General features: G+C 38.8%; 2 protein-coding genes and 1 long non-coding RNA gene across 15 annotated transcripts in view; 1 reads left to right on the top strand and 2 right to left on the bottom strand.

Moving 5' to 3' along the window:
- Nucleotides 1–15467, bottom strand: part of SLC17A3 (solute carrier family 17 member 3) — a 36698-nt gene extending 21231 nt beyond the window's left edge. For all 5 annotated transcript variants that reach the window (XM_042236806.2, XM_042236808.2, XM_042236809.2 and 2 more), the window contains exon 1: nt 366–15467. The gene's annotated coding sequence lies outside the window, so the exon portion shown is untranslated. The remainder of the gene's footprint in view (nt 1–365) is intronic.
- Nucleotides 1–18429, top strand: part of LOC132658266 (uncharacterized) — an 81412-nt gene that overhangs the window by 38604 nt on the left and 24379 nt on the right. The window lies entirely within an intron of this gene.
- The window catches only part of SLC17A2 (solute carrier family 17 member 2), a 22929-nt gene continuing 17089 nt past the window's right edge, over nt 12590–18429 (bottom strand). For 7 of the 9 annotated variants that reach the window (XM_027958933.3, XM_042236946.2, XM_060403418.1 and 4 more), the window contains 2 exons: nt 17637–17727; nt 12590–16444 (listed from right to left, as the gene is read on the bottom strand). In XM_027958933.3, coding sequence (XP_027814734.1) covers nt 16310–16444; nt 17637–17727 — 226 coding nt within the window. In that variant the 3' untranslated portion in view covers nt 12590–16309. Of the gene's footprint in view, nt 17728–18429 lie in introns of all 9 variants that reach the window. The other 2 variants (XM_060403415.1, XM_060403417.1) reach the window with 1 other exon arrangement.

Raw genomic sequence — 18429 nt, 5'->3', positions numbered from 1 at the left:
CATCCAGCTCATCCCATTGGTAAATGAAAGTGCTGATGTTTGTTCACAAGCCCCCAAATTGAATTCCCAAATCTCAGCCTTTAAACATTTCACTAGAGCACCTGTTTCTTGGAAAGGTCTTCCACAGTTGGCATTTTCTCAAAGTTTTGGGTTATCAGGCACAAAACTTCAGCTTCCTGCTTCTACCTCTCTTCTATCCATGTTTTTAAGGAGATGGGGCTTTTATATCTTCACTCACTTTTTTTTTAAATCAATATGAGAAAACCTGAGACTTTGGGGTATACAAAATTGTCAAAAATATACAACTGTTACACAGAAAGGACCCTTTGAGGTCTTTCACAGCAACACCAAGATAAGTGACTTACCGATTTAGTGTCTGAGGAAGGACTTCGATTTAGAACCTGCTCTCCCTTCAAGCTCTCACCCTCTACAGCTTTGCCTGCAAGCAGCTGCAGATGCTTTGCCACCTTGGAGCTTGACTCGGTAATCATTAATGAGATTCATCAAACTAGAAGCTAAATGAGAAGGCGTCTTGCCAAGTGGCCGTTGGGGAAATGTGTCTTGAATATTCGGAATCTGAACCTCCTCTGCACTTTCGCCTGCTTATCCACTGATGTGAGATTCTTGACCTTTCTCCTTGGGTTCAGTTCAGTTCAGTTAAGTTGCTCAGTCATGTCCAACTCTTTGCAACCCCATGGACAAAAGCCTGCCAGGCCTTCCTGTCCATCATCAACTCCTGGAGTTTACTCAAACTCATGTTCATTGAGTTGGTGATGCCATCCAGCCATCTTATCCTCTGTCGTCCCCTTCTCCCCCTGCCTTCAATCTTTCCCAGCATCAGGGACTTTTCAAATGAGTCAGCTCTTCACATCAGGTGGCCAAAGTATTGGAGTTCCAGCTTCAACATCAGTCCTTCCAATGAATATTCAGGACTGATTTTTTTTAGAATGGACTGGTTGGATCTCCTTTCAGTCCAAGGGACTCTCAAGAGTCTTCTCCAACACCACAGTTCAAAAGCATCATTTCTTTGGCGGTCAGCTTTTTTTATCATCCAACTCTCACATCCATACATGACTACTGGAAAAACCATAGCCTTGATTAGACAGATGTTTGTTGGCAAAGTAATATCTGTTCTTTAATATTCTCTCTAGGTTGGTCATAACTCTTCTTCCAAAGAGTAAGCGTCTTTTAATTTCATGGTTTGCAGTCACCATCTGCGGTGATTTTGGAGTCCCCCAAAATAAAGTCTGCCACTGTTTCCACTGTTTCCCCATCTATCTGCCATGAAGTGATGGGACCAGATGCCATTATCTTTGTTTTCTGTAAGTTGATCTTTAAGCCAACTTTTTCACTCTCGTCTTTCCCTTTCATCAAGAGGCTGTTTAGTTCTTCACTTTCTGTCATAAGGGTGGTGTCATCTGCATATCTGAGGTTATTGATATTTCTCCCGGCAATCTTGATTCCAGCTTGTGCTTCATCCAGTCCAGTGTTTCTCATGATGTACTCTGCATAGAAGTTAAATAAGCAAGGTGACAATATACAGCCTTGACATACTCCTTTTCCTATTTGGAAACAGTCTGTTGTTCCATGTCGAGGTCTAACTATTGCTTCCTGACCTGCATACAGATTTCTTATGTATGGTCAGGTGGTCTGGTATTCCCATCTCTTTCAGAATTTTCCATAGTTTATTGTGATCCACACAGTCAAAGGCTTTGGCATAGTCAATAAAGGAGAAATAGATGTTTTTCTGGAACTCGCTTGCTTTTTCTACGATCCAGCGGATGTTGGCAATTTGACCTCTGGTTCCTCTGCCTTTTCTAAAACCAGCTTGAACATCTGGAAGTTTACGGTTCATGTATTGTTGAAGCCTGGCTTGGAGAATTTTGAACATTGTTTTACTAGCATGTGAAATGAATACAATTGTGCAGTAGTTTGAGCATTCTTTGGCATTGCCTTTCTTTGGGATTGGAATGAAAACTGACCTTTTCCAGTCCTGTGGCCACTGCTGAGTTTTCCAAATTTGCTGGCATATTGAGTGCAGCACTTTCACAGCATCATCTTTTAGGACTTGAAATAGCTCAACTGGAATTCCATCACCTCTACTAGTTTTGTTCATAGTGATGCTTCCTAAGGCCCATTTGACTTCGCATTCCAGGATATCTGGCTCTAGGTGAGTGATCACACCATTGTGATTATCTGGGTCGTGAAGATCTTTTTTTGAAAAAATATAAATTTATTATTTTAATTGGAGGTTAATTACTTTACAATATTGTATTGGTTTTGCCATACATCAACATGAATCCTCCAAAGGTATGCACATGTTCCCTATGCTGAACCCCTTTTCCTCCTCCCTCCCCATACCATCCCTCTGGGTCATCTCAGTCAGGCATCCAGTATCATGCATTGAACCTGGACTGGCAATTCATTTCATATATGATATTATACATGTTTGTACAGTTCTTCTGTGTATTCTTGCCACTTCTTAATATCTTCTGCTTCTGTTGGGTCCATAGCATTTCTGTCCTTTATTGAGTCCATTTTTGCATGAAATGTTCCCTTGATATCTCTAATTTTCTTGAAGAGATCTCTAGTCGTTCCCATTCTATTGTTTTCCTCTATTTCTTTGCATTGATCACTGAGGAAGGCTTTCTTATCTCTCCTTGCTATTCTTTGGAACTCTGCATTCAAATGGGTATATCTTTCCCTTTCTCCTTTGCCTTTCACCTTTCTTCTTTTTACAGCTATTTGTAAGGCCTCCTCAGACAGCCATTTTGCTTTTTTGCATATCTTTTTCTTGGGGATGGTCTTACTCCTGTCTCCTGTACAGTGTCACGAACCTCCGTCCATAGTTCACCAGGCACTCTATCAGATCTAGTCCCTTGAATCTATTTGTCATTTCCACTGTATAATTGTTAGGAATTTGATTTAGGTCATACCTGAATAGTCTAGTGGTTTTCCCTACTTTCTTCAATATAAGTCTGAATTTGGCAATAAGGAGTTCATGATCTGAGCCACAGTCAGCTCCTGGTCTTGTTTTTGCTGACTGTATAGAGCTTCTCCACCTTTGGCTGCAAAGAATATAATAATTCTGATTTTGTTTTTGACTATCTGCTGATGTCCATGTGTAGAGTCTTCTCTTGTGTTGTTGGAAGAGGGTGTTTTCTATGACCAGTGCGTTCTCTTGGCAAAACTCTATTAGCCTTTGCCCTGCTTCATTTTTGTACTCCAAGGCCAAATTTGCCATTACTCCAGGTGTTTCTTAACTTCCTACTTTTGCATTCCAGTCCCCTATAATGAAAGGGACATCTTTTTTGGGTGTTAGTTCTAGAAGATCTTGTAGGTCTTCACAGAACCAGTCAAATTCAGCTTCTTCAGCATTATTGGTCAGGGCATAGACTCGGATTACCATGATATTGAATGGTTTGCCTTGGAAACAAACAGAGATCATTCTGTCATTTTTGAGATTGCATCCAAGTACTGCATACTCCTTGGGTATATCTCCTCAAAACCTCTGATGCCTTCTCTAGTTCAGACATCGCTGTGTGGTTTTTGCTTTGCTTTGTTGTATCTTCAATGCTTTTAGTTTGCTTTTGAAAAGATTTAAAAAAGAAAGACAATGTTATAATTAAATAGTTTAGTATTTTTTCCTTCCTTGTTGTATTTGTGGTTTTTTTTTCCTTTGAAATTTTGTTAATTTTTACCCTTTGAAATACTGAACTATAACATTACAGAGTGAACTTCACTCTGTAGCTTTCCCTGGGTCCTTTCTCCTTTACACACACAAACACACACCCATAGGAACAGGGGCAAAAACATCTCACATAAATTTAGTGACATTTCTCCATATTTTTCTATTTTTGCTACCTATAGTTTTCATTCACAAACTATAAATTAAGGCTTTGTATTATTTCTAAATTTGTGTGCATGCTATTATATGCTATGAGCCATGCTATAAGTCACTTTAGGGAATAAACAACATGCATATGGGACTGGGCTTCCCTTGTGGCTCAGCTGGTAAAGAATCCGCCTGCAATGTGGGAGACCTGGGTTAGAACCCTGGGTTGGGAAGATCCCCTGGAGAAGGGAAAAGCTACCCACTCCAGTATTCTGGCCTGCGAATTCCATGACTGTATAGCCCATGGGGTTGCAAAGAGTCAGACATGACTGAGCAACTTTCACTTTCATGTGGAACACCTATATAGGCATAGTGAAAGCCAACCTCTCCCAATTTCTTTAGGTGTATTTGTTTTTATCTACATCCCTACACAGTTGAAAACATTCTCACTGCTTTCCCAGTGTTCATGCGGTTCTGCTTGTCTTCATCTCAGAGATGAACCAATGCCTTCAGATCCCCAGCTTTATGTAGATGGTTCATTTCCAACTCCTTGCATGCTCTGTGCTTGCAGCCAAGACACCTTTTTCTATGTGACATAGACTCAATCTCCAGCCATGGAATTTTAACCCTAGTTCTACTCCTATGAGTTCTTCTGGCTTAAGTTCCCACTTGTCACTTTGATTTTAAGTTTCTTCTTAGTTCTTAGTTTATGGCCACTGAGGAGATCTTTTTTTTTTTAATTTTAAATTTGACCATTTATACCTATTCGGACTATATAGTGGGAGAGTAAACCATCTCCCAGCATTGTGGTGGAGAAGTGAGATACTGTCAAAGTCTATCACTAAGATCAAGGATTCTGAAGGAGGTGCCTGGGTCTTGGGGAGTCCAAGCTACTACTTCCAATCATTTATTGTATGTCCCCCTCACAATTCTTTCAGGTAAATTTTATTATATTCATTATGAGATTATAAGAGGAAAGAAAAACAGATTTGTTCCATCTGCACTTTGGGAATTTAAGCATGGAAATCTAAGTCCATTATGTTGAAGGAAGGGATATAAATTTCACCTTCCTGTGTAAAAGATTTTTCCCTGAGTCATTTTTTGAAGGACTCTGGACCATGAGATAAATGATCAACAACTTTAGAATTCAAATATGTCTAACCCTGAATTATTATCCAAGTCAGAAAATGTGACTTGGTTTTGCAACTTAATTTTTAACTGCATCTTCAAATGCTCATGAGTTCTTTGTCCTGAATTTGACTTGGTAGAAATAGATGAACGTTGTCTCTGGGAAAAAAAAAAAAATCCAACTTAGCTTCATTTCTATAAGCAATTTTTAAACACTTGAATATAGATTGAAATATTTCTTTGGCTTATACTGTGATATCCACCTATTAAAATTTTTATATGTTTTTATTTTGAAAATGGTTAGTTTTCAAATTGCTTTCTTTTAGTCACTTAGAATTATTAGACAGGATAGGGCACACATTTCTCCTTTAGTAACTTTTAAAATTATCCTCTGAGCTGTTTTCATAGGACTGTCAACAGCTGTCATTGATAATTAGACACATGACAACTCAGCAAGATGTTGGCTTTCATTCAGGGTAAAGTTTCTGGGCAACTGCTCCAGTCTACAATCCTACTGTGATCATAGAAAGCCTATTGTTCTAGTCTGGAAAGCCAGGATGGGTCCTAGCAGAGGAAGCATCTCTCTTGTGCACACTCTACTCCAAACCTCACAACGCCCAGTAGTGATTTAGGAGATTCTAGGGCAGCTGTCAAACAATCACATCAGATGAATCTGAATCCTGAAATGAAAGTCTTGACTAAATGATAATGGTCATTCTCTGGATCTGGAGATTGATGCTTTTTCATATACATTCTAAACCATGAACCCAGTGATGTCTCATGTCTGCTCAGAATCTTCAGCTCCTATCATGGTACTGGCAAATCCTCTTTTCTCCAAGTTCAGGTCAAACTCCTGTTTGGCCTCATCATCTCTATAACAAATGCAATCAATCTGGTCACTGAACTCATATTGGAAAACCATCTTTATTATTCTGAATTCTATCAGCTGAATAGAATGGTATATCTTTTGTTATCTACACAACACATTCAATTATGTGCTAGATTGTGTGTGTGTGTGTGTGTGCTCAGTTGTGTGCAACTCTTTAAAACCCCATGGACTGTAGCCCACCAGGTTGCTCTGTCCATGGGATTTTCCCACCAAGAACACTGGAGCGGGTTTCCATTTCCTCCTCCAGAGGATCTTCCTGAACCAGGGATTGAACCTGCATCTCTTGCATCTCCTGCATTGCAGGCAGATTCTTTACCACTGAACCATCCAGGAAGATCATGTGCTAGATGCCATACTGCAAATACTCCTTCTTTTGTCCTTAGATGTGGCTTTCCTTCTTCTAAGGAGTAAGTGTCTTTAATTTCATGGCTGCAGTCACCATCTGCAGTGATTTTGGAGCCCAAAAAAATAAAGTCTGACACTGTTTCCACTGTTTCCCCATCTATTTTCCATGAAGTGACGGGACCAGATGCCATGATTTTCGTTTTCTGAAAGTTGAGCTTTAAGCCAACTTTTTCACTCTCCTCTTTCACTTTCATCAAGAGGCTTTTTAGCTCCTCTTCACTTTCTGCCATAAGGGTGGTGTCATCTGCATATCTGAGGTTATTGATATTTCTCCCAGCAATCTTGATTCCACCTTGTGCTTCTTCCAGCCCAGCGTTTCTCATGATGTACTCTGCATAGAAGTTAAAGAAGCAGGGTGACAATATACAGCCTTTTCCTATTTGGAACCAGTCTGTTGTTCCATGTCCAGTTCTAACTGTTGCTTCCTGACCTGCATACAGGTTTCTCAAGAGGCAGGTCAGGTGGTCTGGTATTCCCATCTCTTTCAGAATTTTCCACAGTTTATTGTGATCCACACAGTCAAAGGCTTTGGCATAGTTAATAAGGCAGAAATAGATGTTTTTCTGGAACTCTCTTGCTTTTTCCATGATCCAGCAGATGTTGGCAATTTGATCTCTGGTTCCTCTGCCTTTTCTAAAACCAGCTTGAACATCTGGAAGTTTACTGTTCATGTATTGCTGAAGCCTGGCTTGGAGAATTTTGAGCATTACTTTACTAGCATGTGAGATGAGTGCAATTGTGAGGTAGTTTGGGCATTCTCTGGCATTGTCTTTCTTTGGGATTGGAATGGAAACTAACATTTTCCAGTCCTTCAACTTCAGCTTCTTCAGCATTAGAGGTTAGGGCATCAACTTGGATTACTGTGATATTGAATGGTTTGCCTTGGAAACGAACCAAGATCATTCTGTCATTTTTGAGACTGCAACCAAGTATTGCATTTTAGGCTTTTTTATTAACTATAAGGACTACCCCATTCCTTCTAAGGGATTCTTGCCCAAAGTAGTAGATAAAACGGTCATATGAATTAAATTCTCCCATTCCCATCCATTTTAGTTCACAGATTCCTAAAATGTCAATGTTAACTCTTGCCATCTCCTGCTTGACCACAATCAATTTACCTTGATTCATCAATGTAACATTCCAGGTTCCTATGCTATTCTTTCCAGCGTCGGACTTTACTTTTACCACCGGATGTAACCACACTGGGCATTGTTTCCACTTTGGCTCAGCCTCAGCCTCTTAAATATACTAGTATACATTAAAAAAAAGTTGAATATTATTTCAAATAAACTTGGAAAATAGGAAATTTGCCCCAGATTCATCATCCTCACATCTGCCCACCCCCTAAATTTCAATATTATTTATTTTCGTTGTTTTTTTTTTTTTTTACCCCTACTTGCTCTTCCATTGTGTTGGGAATCACAGTGTAGATAAAATTTAAGGCAAGTACTTTAAGATATTTCTTTTTCTCTTTATATTACAAAACTTTAAGAGCACCAGGGAATCCTGAAATATTCATTCAGTTATGTAGCATTCAAAATATTATCATACATCCATTTTGTTTCAGGCTATTTGTTAAAAGCTGAAAAGGAAAAGATGGTTACCACCCTCTAGGAGATTACATTCGAATAGGACAAATAAAGGTGTAGAACATTACAATAAATGTGAGCTATTTCAAATCTTAAAAGATGATGGTGTTAAAGTGTTGCACTCATTATGCCAACAAATTTGGAAAATGCAGCAGTGGTCACAGGACTGGAAAAGGTCAGTTTTCATTCCAGTCCTAAAGAAAGGCAATGCCAAAGAATGTTCAAATTACCATGCAATTGCACTCACTGCACACACCAGCAAGATTATGCTCAAAATCCTTCAAGCTAGGCTTCAGCAGTACGTGTACCAAGAACTTCCAGATGTACAAGCTGGATTTAGAAAATGCAGAGGAACCAGAGGTCAAATTACCAACATATGACTGCCTCAGCTTGGGATTATTTTATAAGGCTTCCTTGGGAAAGGAGTGTTTGTATAAGAGTTTCCAGGTGGGAAAGCATGTACAATGGAGGAAATATATGGAAGACTGTGCTGGTTTGGGAGTTGGGAATATGTATTATGACTAGTGGAGAGTCCTAGGGTTTGATGACTGCAAAGAATTAAGGTTTGCAGGTGCTTCTGGATAAGTGGGATGATTACAATCCAGGAAAACACAAGTCTATGGAAAGGAAGAGTTTGTAGAAAGCCAATAACACATGAGGAAGGGGAAAAGAGAGGTTGTAACACCTGAGGGGAGAAATAGCAATGCTGAAATCCAAGTATAAAATAGGGAGGAGGCTGGCAGATGCTATGAAATCCTTTTATGGAGCAAAAGGGCAGTGACCTTGGAATTGCTGAGCTAGCAGCAGTGACATATTCAATGCCAAATTATGTGCTGGAAAACAAATTAAACAGAAGTGGAGAAAAGACCAGACCACGTAAGAGTTTTCAGTAGCAAAGCATACAAGAGAACCTGCTCAGTTGATAAGGAAACCAGGGGTCCCTTTCAGGCACCCTGGAGAACCAGGAGACCTGAACATGATGGATCCAGGTACAGAGCCTGATCACCAAACAGCTTAGTCAGGCAACCACCCACCAAAAGCCACCCCTTCCAAATGTTGCTGCCGTGTTTAGCTGGGCTCTTGATAACCTCGTCAGTTGGGAAAATTGATTTTAGGACAGAAACAGGCCAACCTGCAAGATAAGTAGGCATTAACCTTAGGCTTCCTCCCACGCACACTACTCATGCACACTTGGAGAGCACATAAATTCTGGTTACTTTGTGCTCCCAGTGTGTTCTGAAAGCTTTTTGTTAATTAGCCTCTCCTTAAGGGTCGGACACGGCTGAGGGACTTCACTTTCACTTTTCACTTTCATGCATTGGAGAAGGAAATGGCAACCCACTCCAGTGTTCTTGCTTGGAGAATCCCAGGGATGGGGGAGCCTGCTGGGCTACCGTCTATGGGGTCGCACAGAGTCGGACACAACTGAAGCGACTTAGCACCAGCAGCAGCAGCAGCCTTCATTTAAAGTCAAATGCCAAACCTATCTTGTAAGTAGAGCCATTTTAGCTAAAGTAAGATTTGCTTGGATTAAATTTTCTCCCAACTGTTAGCTATTTCTCTACAAGTTCTCTTAAAACACTGGTTACACACTAAGAAGATTCTCAGCACACTGCATAGCATCATAAACCAAAAGCCATTAACTTCTACAATGGTGTCAACTTATATCCTTTCTCAAAATCATTGTTATCTTCAGTTTCTGAAAAGAACCATTTCATGTCTTCCAAATTTTCTTGATCGTTAAGATCCAACGAGACCGCCAGGATTCTAAATCCTGTTATGAACATCTTTTTTTTGCCCCTGTTGCCTCATTGTAAAATTAGGGTCAAAAATACTACCTGCTTGTTGGGTTGTTGTAAGAATTAGCTGGCACATAAGAAACACTCCGCAAATGTTAGCTAATTCATGGGGTCGCAAGGAGTCAGACACGACTGAGCGACTCAACTGAACTGAACTGCACTGAAACGTTGGCTATTACGTTACTGTTTTCATTATTTTTTCTTCTTATTCATGCTGCTTATTTTGTCTCATTTTTCTTTACCTAGTAATTCTTACCAACTTTCAGTGCTCAGTTCAACTCAATGGTCACTTTCTCAGTGAGGCTTTCCTGGGCTTCCCTGGTGGCTCAGTGATAAAGAATCCACCTGTCAAAGCAGGAGACACTCATGCGTGGAGCAACTAAGCCCGTGCACCACAACTATTGAGCCTATGCTGTAGAGCCCTGGAACCACAACTACAGAAGTCTGAAGGCCCTGTGCTTCACAACAAGAGAAGCCACAGCAATGAGAAACCTGCACACCACAACTAGAGAGTAACTCCTGCTCCCTGCAACTAGAGAAAAGCCTGTGCAGCAATGAAGACCCAGCACAGCAAATAAATAGAATCAGTGAGGTCTTCCTTGGCCACCCTGTCCTTCTTCCAATCATTCAAATCCTTCTACATTACATTCCCTTAGGTCTCATCCTACTTGTAGTATGTGATTGATTTAGAATCTACTTTCCCCCTTTCCCTCCCCTCTGTAGGACTTTAACCAAATGTCAACTTTTCAATGAGTCCTTCTTCCCTGTTTAATTTTTCTCCTTAGCATTGATTGCTTCCACACAATATGTAGTTTACTTATTGTTTTCCTCTAAATCACATGAACAGGAACTGTATCTCTGCCTGCCACTGCTTTAGCTCAAAAAGGCTGCATGGCCTAAAATATTAAGCATACGATAAAATATTTTCTTTTATTTACAAAGTAAGTCATTTCTATTTTTGATGACAAGTTTTAGATGTCAAGTTTAAAATATTCAGCAGAGTACCTGAAGTTGTAAAAACTTTTTATGTGATACACAATCAAAACAGTTTGAAAACCATTTCTCTACACAAATTGTCTATCTTTAAGCAGTATCCAAAAAAAAAAAAAAAGGCTTCCCTGGTCATTCAGATGGTAAAGAGTCCACCTGCAATTCAGGAGACCTGGGTCTGATCCCTGGGTTGGGAAGTTCCCTTGGAGGAGGGCATGGCAACCCACTCCAGTATTCTTGGCTGGAGAATCCCCATGGACAGAGGAGCCTGATGGGCTACAGTCTATGGGGTCACAAAGAGTTGGACATGACTGAGCGACTAAGCACACACCAGATAAAATGAGGAATGACTTCAATTAGAATATTTCATGACATGATTTGATTTTAATAAAAAGTAACCATCTAATTTTTTTTTGTTGGAGGATTTTATCAAATACATCTTGAAACTTGGTCCAGGAAAATAGTCCAGCTTCATTTGGAAGAACTAGTTACCTAACCTGCCTTGCTTCAGTTGCTCTGAACTCAGAACATTCCAACTCTGACCAATCTTCTCCTATTATAAGAGCTACACACAGCAGACAAGAAAAGGCAGGAGAACCAAAAACCAGATGAATATTAATCATTAACAGGTAATTCCCAAACCAATATTTGGAAACTCTTTGTTTACCCTCTAAGTATCGTTCCACAAAAAAACGTGTGGATGCCACTTTTTTTTTTTAAATAGAAAGAGGGATAGTGCGAACATAGGCATATTTTCAGGAAATTTTAGGAAATAAATTGGAACTTAGGGAGCTTGATGAAGACCTTGGGAAATGTGTTCATGTGCTTTTGGCACTGAGAATTCCATGGAGAAAATAAAGTAAAAGATCCAAGGATGAAAGTCAGCTGAAATTAGAAGACAGATATAAGGTTCTAGCATATTGATAAATAGATGAAGGATTTTCAACAAACAGAGAAGAATCACTAATTAAAGCAAAATTGAAGGAAACTCTAAGACCACTAGATAAAAAGCAAATCACTGATATTGTTCAAGGGAACATCAATTGGAAGTGATTAACAACTTGGAACATCTTGGTCAAAGTATGGAATTTAGGTTAAAGATAGAATCTTATATCACTGAGTCTAAATATACCTCTCTTAAAAAAGTTAGCTGGCTGATCAGACTTCATTATTATATTAGATACAAGAAAAGACTCGAAGGAAGTCAATACTGTCCAAGTTAATATTTTAATGTATTGAGGTTCCATAATGATAGCATTCCTATGAAAAAAGAAATTATTCACTATTATGGGACTCAGGAATATTGAAGTACTGTTTTAAAATATCTCCACTGAAATATATTCAGAAGACGTGGATGCAGGGAGTGGGTTCATGAAAAAAAAAAAAATGTTAGTGGCTAGGGCTAGGCTAAGGTAAGCAAGAGGTGCCCATGGTACAGAATTAAGGAGATACTCTCATATGCCAATTCTGTGCTTGGACAAAATGAGCCTGATAAAGAGTGCCTCCCTGGCACCTGGCTTGCCTCACTCTAGTGACCCTTGAATTAAGTTCAAATAACAGTGACATTTATGATATTCAATGGAATGCAATTCTCATATGCAAAGTACTTAATGCGACACTAGTACATTAACTGCAACAAGTTAGAGCAAAATTTCAGAGAACAGCAATGAAGCCAAGGCGCTGTACTTAGGTGAGACGTTCAGATGGACCAGTGAGTAGCACTGAGACATTATTCACCGTTTACTCCATAGGTTATTAACTTGAGAAATACAGCATTAAGATAACAATAAATCTGGGGGCACAACACAGCAAAATGTAATCTTCCCACACAAGAGGACTTAAAGTCTTCCTCTATGCCTTATTGTTTCATTTAAATAAAAATAGTCAAAACAAAATTTGTAAGTAAAACAAAGGGAAACAGGAAGCAAGAATGACAAAAGATAAGGCTAACATATTAAAAAATAAGAGACAATTTATTGAGAGACTCTCTTTGAAATAAATACATTTAATAAGAGACAATTTTATAAGAGACAATTTAATAAGAGACTCTCTTTGAAATAAATAAATCACTAAGTGATCTAATGAAGAAGCAGAAAGCAAGCACACAGGCATCATGTCAGAGGTACAAAAGAAGCTCAAACCTCAGCTATAGAAAAACATGAATATATTATAAAAAGATAGTTGACAATACACTGGAATATTTTACAAATATAATTTAAATTATGTATAAAATGGATGATCTTCCAAGATATCATAAGCTGTCAAAACGGATGGAAGAAAATATAGAGCCCTTTGACAGGCCCATAACACGAAGGAAATAAAGGCTCTTCTCAAAGTAGCTTTGGTGGTGGTTTAGTCACTGTTGTGCCTGACTCTTGTAACCCCATGGACTGTAGCCTGCCAGGCTCCTCTGTCCATGGGATTTAAGCCTACATAATTATAAACCAATGCTTTCAAGCCTTCAGATAATAACAACCATAATAAAATTTCCATTCTAGTTAATTTTTTCAGAGTATTGGGGAATAAGCAAAGTTCTCCTTTCTTGTTTTGAAATCAGCATAAGCCCCATATCCAGACATGACACTCATGCATCCAGAGCCAATGTCATATACCAATAAAGCAGCAGAAGTCCTGAAGAAGCCATCAGTGAATCAGAGTCTGGTCTATCAAAAGAATACTCGAGAAACAGTTTGCTCAACATTAATAACTATATTAAGGTACAATATTTAATAATCAGAGAAGCAGATCATCTCATTCAATAGATATCAATATGATTTTTGAGAAAAGTAAATTAATTTACATTAAATGTTAGAAATGAATATTAGAAAAGAATCATTAATGTTAGAAACAACTCTTTGGGATGGGGGAGATGGATTAGAGATGCTTCCTATCAACCACAATGCATCTATTCTGAAGACATTAGGAAATGTGGAGGGTAACTGTTTCAGACCATCAAATGGAGAAAGATAACTGAAGTGTCTCTGACACACAGATGTTATTTTTCAGGAATAATCAGAGCAGGTGCTCAGAAAGTCTAGAAATGCTGAGCCATTGTTCTTACCTTTACTTCCAAAGACAACTGATGCTTCCAGGGATAGGGTTTCTTGGGAAGCCTGAGCTCACTCATTTTGCTGTTTAAGAACTTAGACTTTAATCCAGAATCTGACAACAGAGACTGCCCTGCTGCCTCCTGCTCTGATGCTGGTGGATCAGGCAAAAAAGGGGGACGCAGAGGATCAGGGAGAATGGGAAAGTAGAGAACAGGGCTCCTTCCCAGGTGTCTGTTTGTCAGACCTAAGCTGAAGAGAGAAGAGAAACTTTGAACTGGATGAAACATTGAGTTTAAGTAAATGTTTTACTTTTTATACACATAAAAATGTACAAATCATAAATGTACACTTTTCACAAAGTAAAAACACCCAGGTGACTAGCATCCAAGTAATGGATTATTACCAGTACCTCAGGAGCCTCCTTTAAGTGCCCTCTTCCCTCTCCTACCCAAGGGGAATCCTTACCTTGATTTTTAATAATTAGTTTTGTCTGTTTTTAAAAACAAAACTGTATTTAAACTTTGTTTTAGATTCTTATTACTCCCTACTGAGTACTCCTCCCTTTTCACTAACTTATTATTTTCTATTGGGTTGTAGCTGATTAACAATGTTGTGATAGTTTTAGGTGAACAGCAAAGGGACTCAGCCATACATATATGTATATTTATTCTCCCCCAAACTCTATTTAAACTCCTAAAAGAAGGTAACTTTTGTCTTGTTTCACTTGAAAAGTGTTCATGAGATCCGTCCATGGTGTTGCATATTGTGGTCTATTTATTCTCATTGTGGGAATAGACCACAATTTTAAAATCATCTTTCTCTTGACAATTAAGTTGTTTGCTGTTGGGCTATTATAAATGGTGCTCCTATGAACATCGTTGTACATCTTTTCCCAAATATCTGTGTACATTTCTAAGTGAAATGTCTAAATCATTGGAATGTCTAAATTTAGCTTCAGGAGATATCACCAAGAAACTTTTCCCGATTTCTTTTATACTCACAGTCATAGGGTGTGAGAGTTCCAGTTGCCTCACAGCTTGCCAGTGTTTGCTGTTTTCCATTTTCTTTTATTTTTCCTTTCCTGTTAAGCATGTAGTGGTATCTTACTGTGGTTTTGATGTTCATTTCTCAAAAGTCTAAGAAAGTTGAGGGCCAATTTATACATATAGACCACTTGAATTTTTCTTTTATAAAGTCTTTGTTCAAAACATTTGCCTATTGGGTAGTTTAGGTTTTCTCTCTTTTTTCCTGTGTTCAATTTGCCCATCCACTATACTACTCCTCTCTTTTATTCTTCTTTTGGTTTACTAAAAACTCTCCTTCCTCTCTAAACTGCAAATACCCAGAAGACAGAGTCAGAATGTTCTCATCTCAGCATCACCTTCAGAGCCTGGCAATCAGGTTCCTTTAAAGCACTAGCTCAAAAATATCCATTGATTTATATTAGGAGATTCTCGTTGTCTTCTAAATTAGCCCAAGGTTCTAGTCCCCGTGGTTCTACTTGGCTTCTAAACATGCTAAGAATTTCTCCTCTAGGATGGCTGTAGCAAAACCGCTATCAGCTCTTTGCGTAGAGACAGCCTAGAGGGTGTATTTTAAGTACTAGGAGTCAGAATTAATTCCTCTTGGGGTAGATGATGACTATCTGAGACTCTTGAGAACATAAGGAAACTCTAAAAAAGGTCAAATGATCTTTTTAATCTTGAAAAGAATTTCTCTGGTGTGTGATATTGTTCTATGATTTCTTACATCTTATGTCTTTAGGTTTCTTCTCTTCCATTTAAACCTTCATTTCATTTGAAAATGTCTTTGTTGCCTTCCTCCAATTTTCACTCTATGGTCCAAACTATCTCATTGTCTCCTCTAAAAGTTACCACGTTGCCTCCCTTCACATTCATTCTATTTACATTACAGGTTTTCCAATTCTATCTGCTCTCTCCTATGACATTTAGCTAATCTAATTTAATCTCCTTGTCATTTCCTGATTATTAATCTCCTGGAAATAGCTAGATAAGTAAATATCTATTTTGCCTGATGGAAATAATCCTAGTGTAAATAATTTTAAAATGACCCATTTAATTTTAGCATGTCAATTTTAATAAATGTAACCACATAAATAAACATCCATATTTCTCAAGGTATAAAAACAATAAAAATGTTAATTCTGTGGATTACAGCTTTAAAATTATATCCTGTGCTGAGCTATATAACATATGACTATGGATATAGTAGATATTTTCTGTACCTATAATAACCCCCATGAAGGTACTTATCAGTGATTGTTTTCTCACAGATTTTTATTTTTCTAGTTCTTTCCAAAAAGGAAAATTCAAAGGCAACAGGATTGATGTTTCAGGTTTTCCCAGCAGTTGTAAACCCTGGGTGTGTGTTACAAATACTGGGGAGTGTCTAAAAACTAGCGATATCTGGGTTCTACCCCAGACCAATTCATTCAGAATCTCTGGAGTAGATCCCATTCACCGGAATGTTTTAGAAATTCCCCAGGGAAATCGAACATGCAACCAAAATTGAGACCTGCCAAGTCTGTGGCCAAGAAAAACAATAAGTAAAAAAATGTTGAAAAGTTAATGCAAAGTACTACATTTAAGTTTGCAACTATATCCTCAGAGACGGGTGAGAGTTCTTTCTTTGGCCCAGTGCTGGATTTCTGCTTGTCCAAATGTGAGGTAAAAAACCAGGCCAAACATGTTGACAGCAGCAGCTAGGAAAAATACATTCCTCCAACCAGACACAGAATCCTGGAGGCAAAAAAAACCAAAAACACCAAAAATCAGAATTATCAGTCTCAGAGTTGCTTCTCCGTCAGTTCTAGAAAACCTCCATTTTGTATATTGCAACACTGATCATAAGAATCTAGGGAATGATATGCAATAACCACTTAACACCTTGAATTCTCAAAGAAAGTTTGGTGAAACTGTTGGAAACAAGAGGATGCTAAAAAGCACACTGGGTTCTGACTTGGAATGAATTTTTCTTTAAGCGCCCCCAAATCAACCTGTACTAATATTTTTCGAGAAATCTGGATCTAGAGTCTTGAAAATATTGTATTACTCATTTAAATTATGCCTAAAATAACAGCTTGAAGATCGTCACTCTTCTGTTTTTGGCTGTTGACATCAATCGCAATAACCCCCTGAATGGGCACCTCAATATGATGTGAGTCATATTTGGTCTGACTGTATGAGTCTCCTCTTGAAACCCTTGTAAGTCATAGTTTATTTCTGGCATTACAGTCACAGTGGATTCCTAGCAATTTGGTAAAAAAGTAACCTGAAAATAGGTCACCTAGAGATGTATTAAAATGACTGTTTTGTTTTTGTTTTTGGTAAGCTGACTCATGCCTGTCCTGCCATCCCAGCCTGGTTCTGCCTTTCCATCTTCCCTACCAGCCCATACTTGGTACTGAGCAAGCCTCATGGGCCATCCTCCCTGCTTTGTCTCACAGCCATTCATTTAACCCATGATTTAAACTCTCTTTAAGCTGGTCTTGGGACCCTTCGTGTTTCCCTTTCATAATTTTTTTAGAAATTTGGATTAATATGAACAGACTGTTTATAACTTTCTCCTTTTGCTCCTGTGACTTCATCTCTTATCCTTGACATGTATCATTCACTCTAGTCATAAGAGCTGTTTCATTCTTTTTTTCCTCTAGGAAGTCACATGTGCTATTTTCTCTGTCCGAACTGCTCATTTTTATCAATCTAACAGCTATTCATTTTTTAGAAATTCAGCTTATACTTCTCTTTCCCTGGGAAATCTGACTTACCAGGGTCTGACTTAGAGTCCCCTACAAACAGAATAATTGTGCTGATATGGATGTTGATTTTCCCCATCAGATCACACAGTCCTTGAGAACTGGGGCCCAGTTGTGAATCCCCAGTGCCTAAAACAACACCTGCCACTTGCAGACGTTCAATAAACTGGCCCCACCTGACTGATAAGGAATCCGGTGGCAGTGGAAGAGATGATTCCTGCAATGAGCCCAAATCCCCTTGAGATTCCCATGAGGAAACTTGCATATCTGTGGAGAGATGATTTTATAGATGATTTTATATAGAAAGCTGCCTATGTCTTTTCAGTAACTCAACACTAATGCAGTTTAGCTCTAATAGCAAAGTCATTTAGACTACTGCAGATTTTTTGTTCACTTCAACACAGCTCAGGCAATATCAGTTTGCAAATCCTGAAATCACTTATCTTTACCAACTCAACATCCAACTTTTTGGGACCGCATGGACTGTAGCCCACCAGGCTCCTCTGTCCATGGGATTTCCCAGGCAAGAAGACTACAGTGGGTTGCCATTTCCTACTCCAGGGGATCTTCCCAACCCAGGGATTGAACCCGAGTCTCCTTGTCTCCTGCATTGGCACGTGAATTCTTTACCACTGTACCACCTGGGAAGCCACAACACCAGCTCAACAACTAGGAAGCAATTTTATCTCCCAGAAGCCCAGGTTCCCACCCCAGTATCTTAGTATGGCAGACAGATAGAGCAGTGGACGAGACAACAGATTCTGGAGAGATGGCTTGGGTCCAAATCCTGACTTTGCCTTTGCATGACCTCAGGCATGTCACTTAAATTTCTTGTGCCTTTATCATCTATCTCTCTTATAAAGTGAAGATACCAATAAGGCATGTAATTGTGCAGATCAGATGTGTTGATATATGAGAGTGAAAGTGAAAGTCACTCAGTCGTGTCAGAGTCTTCATAACCCCATGGAC

Source organism: Ovis aries, chromosome 20, assembly GCF_016772045.2.
Source record: "Ovis aries strain OAR_USU_Benz2616 breed Rambouillet chromosome 20, ARS-UI_Ramb_v3.0, whole genome shotgun sequence".
NCBI classification, from domain to species: domain Eukaryota; kingdom Metazoa; phylum Chordata; class Mammalia; order Artiodactyla; family Bovidae; genus Ovis; species Ovis aries.
This window is presented reverse-complemented; position numbering and strand designations above follow the sequence as displayed.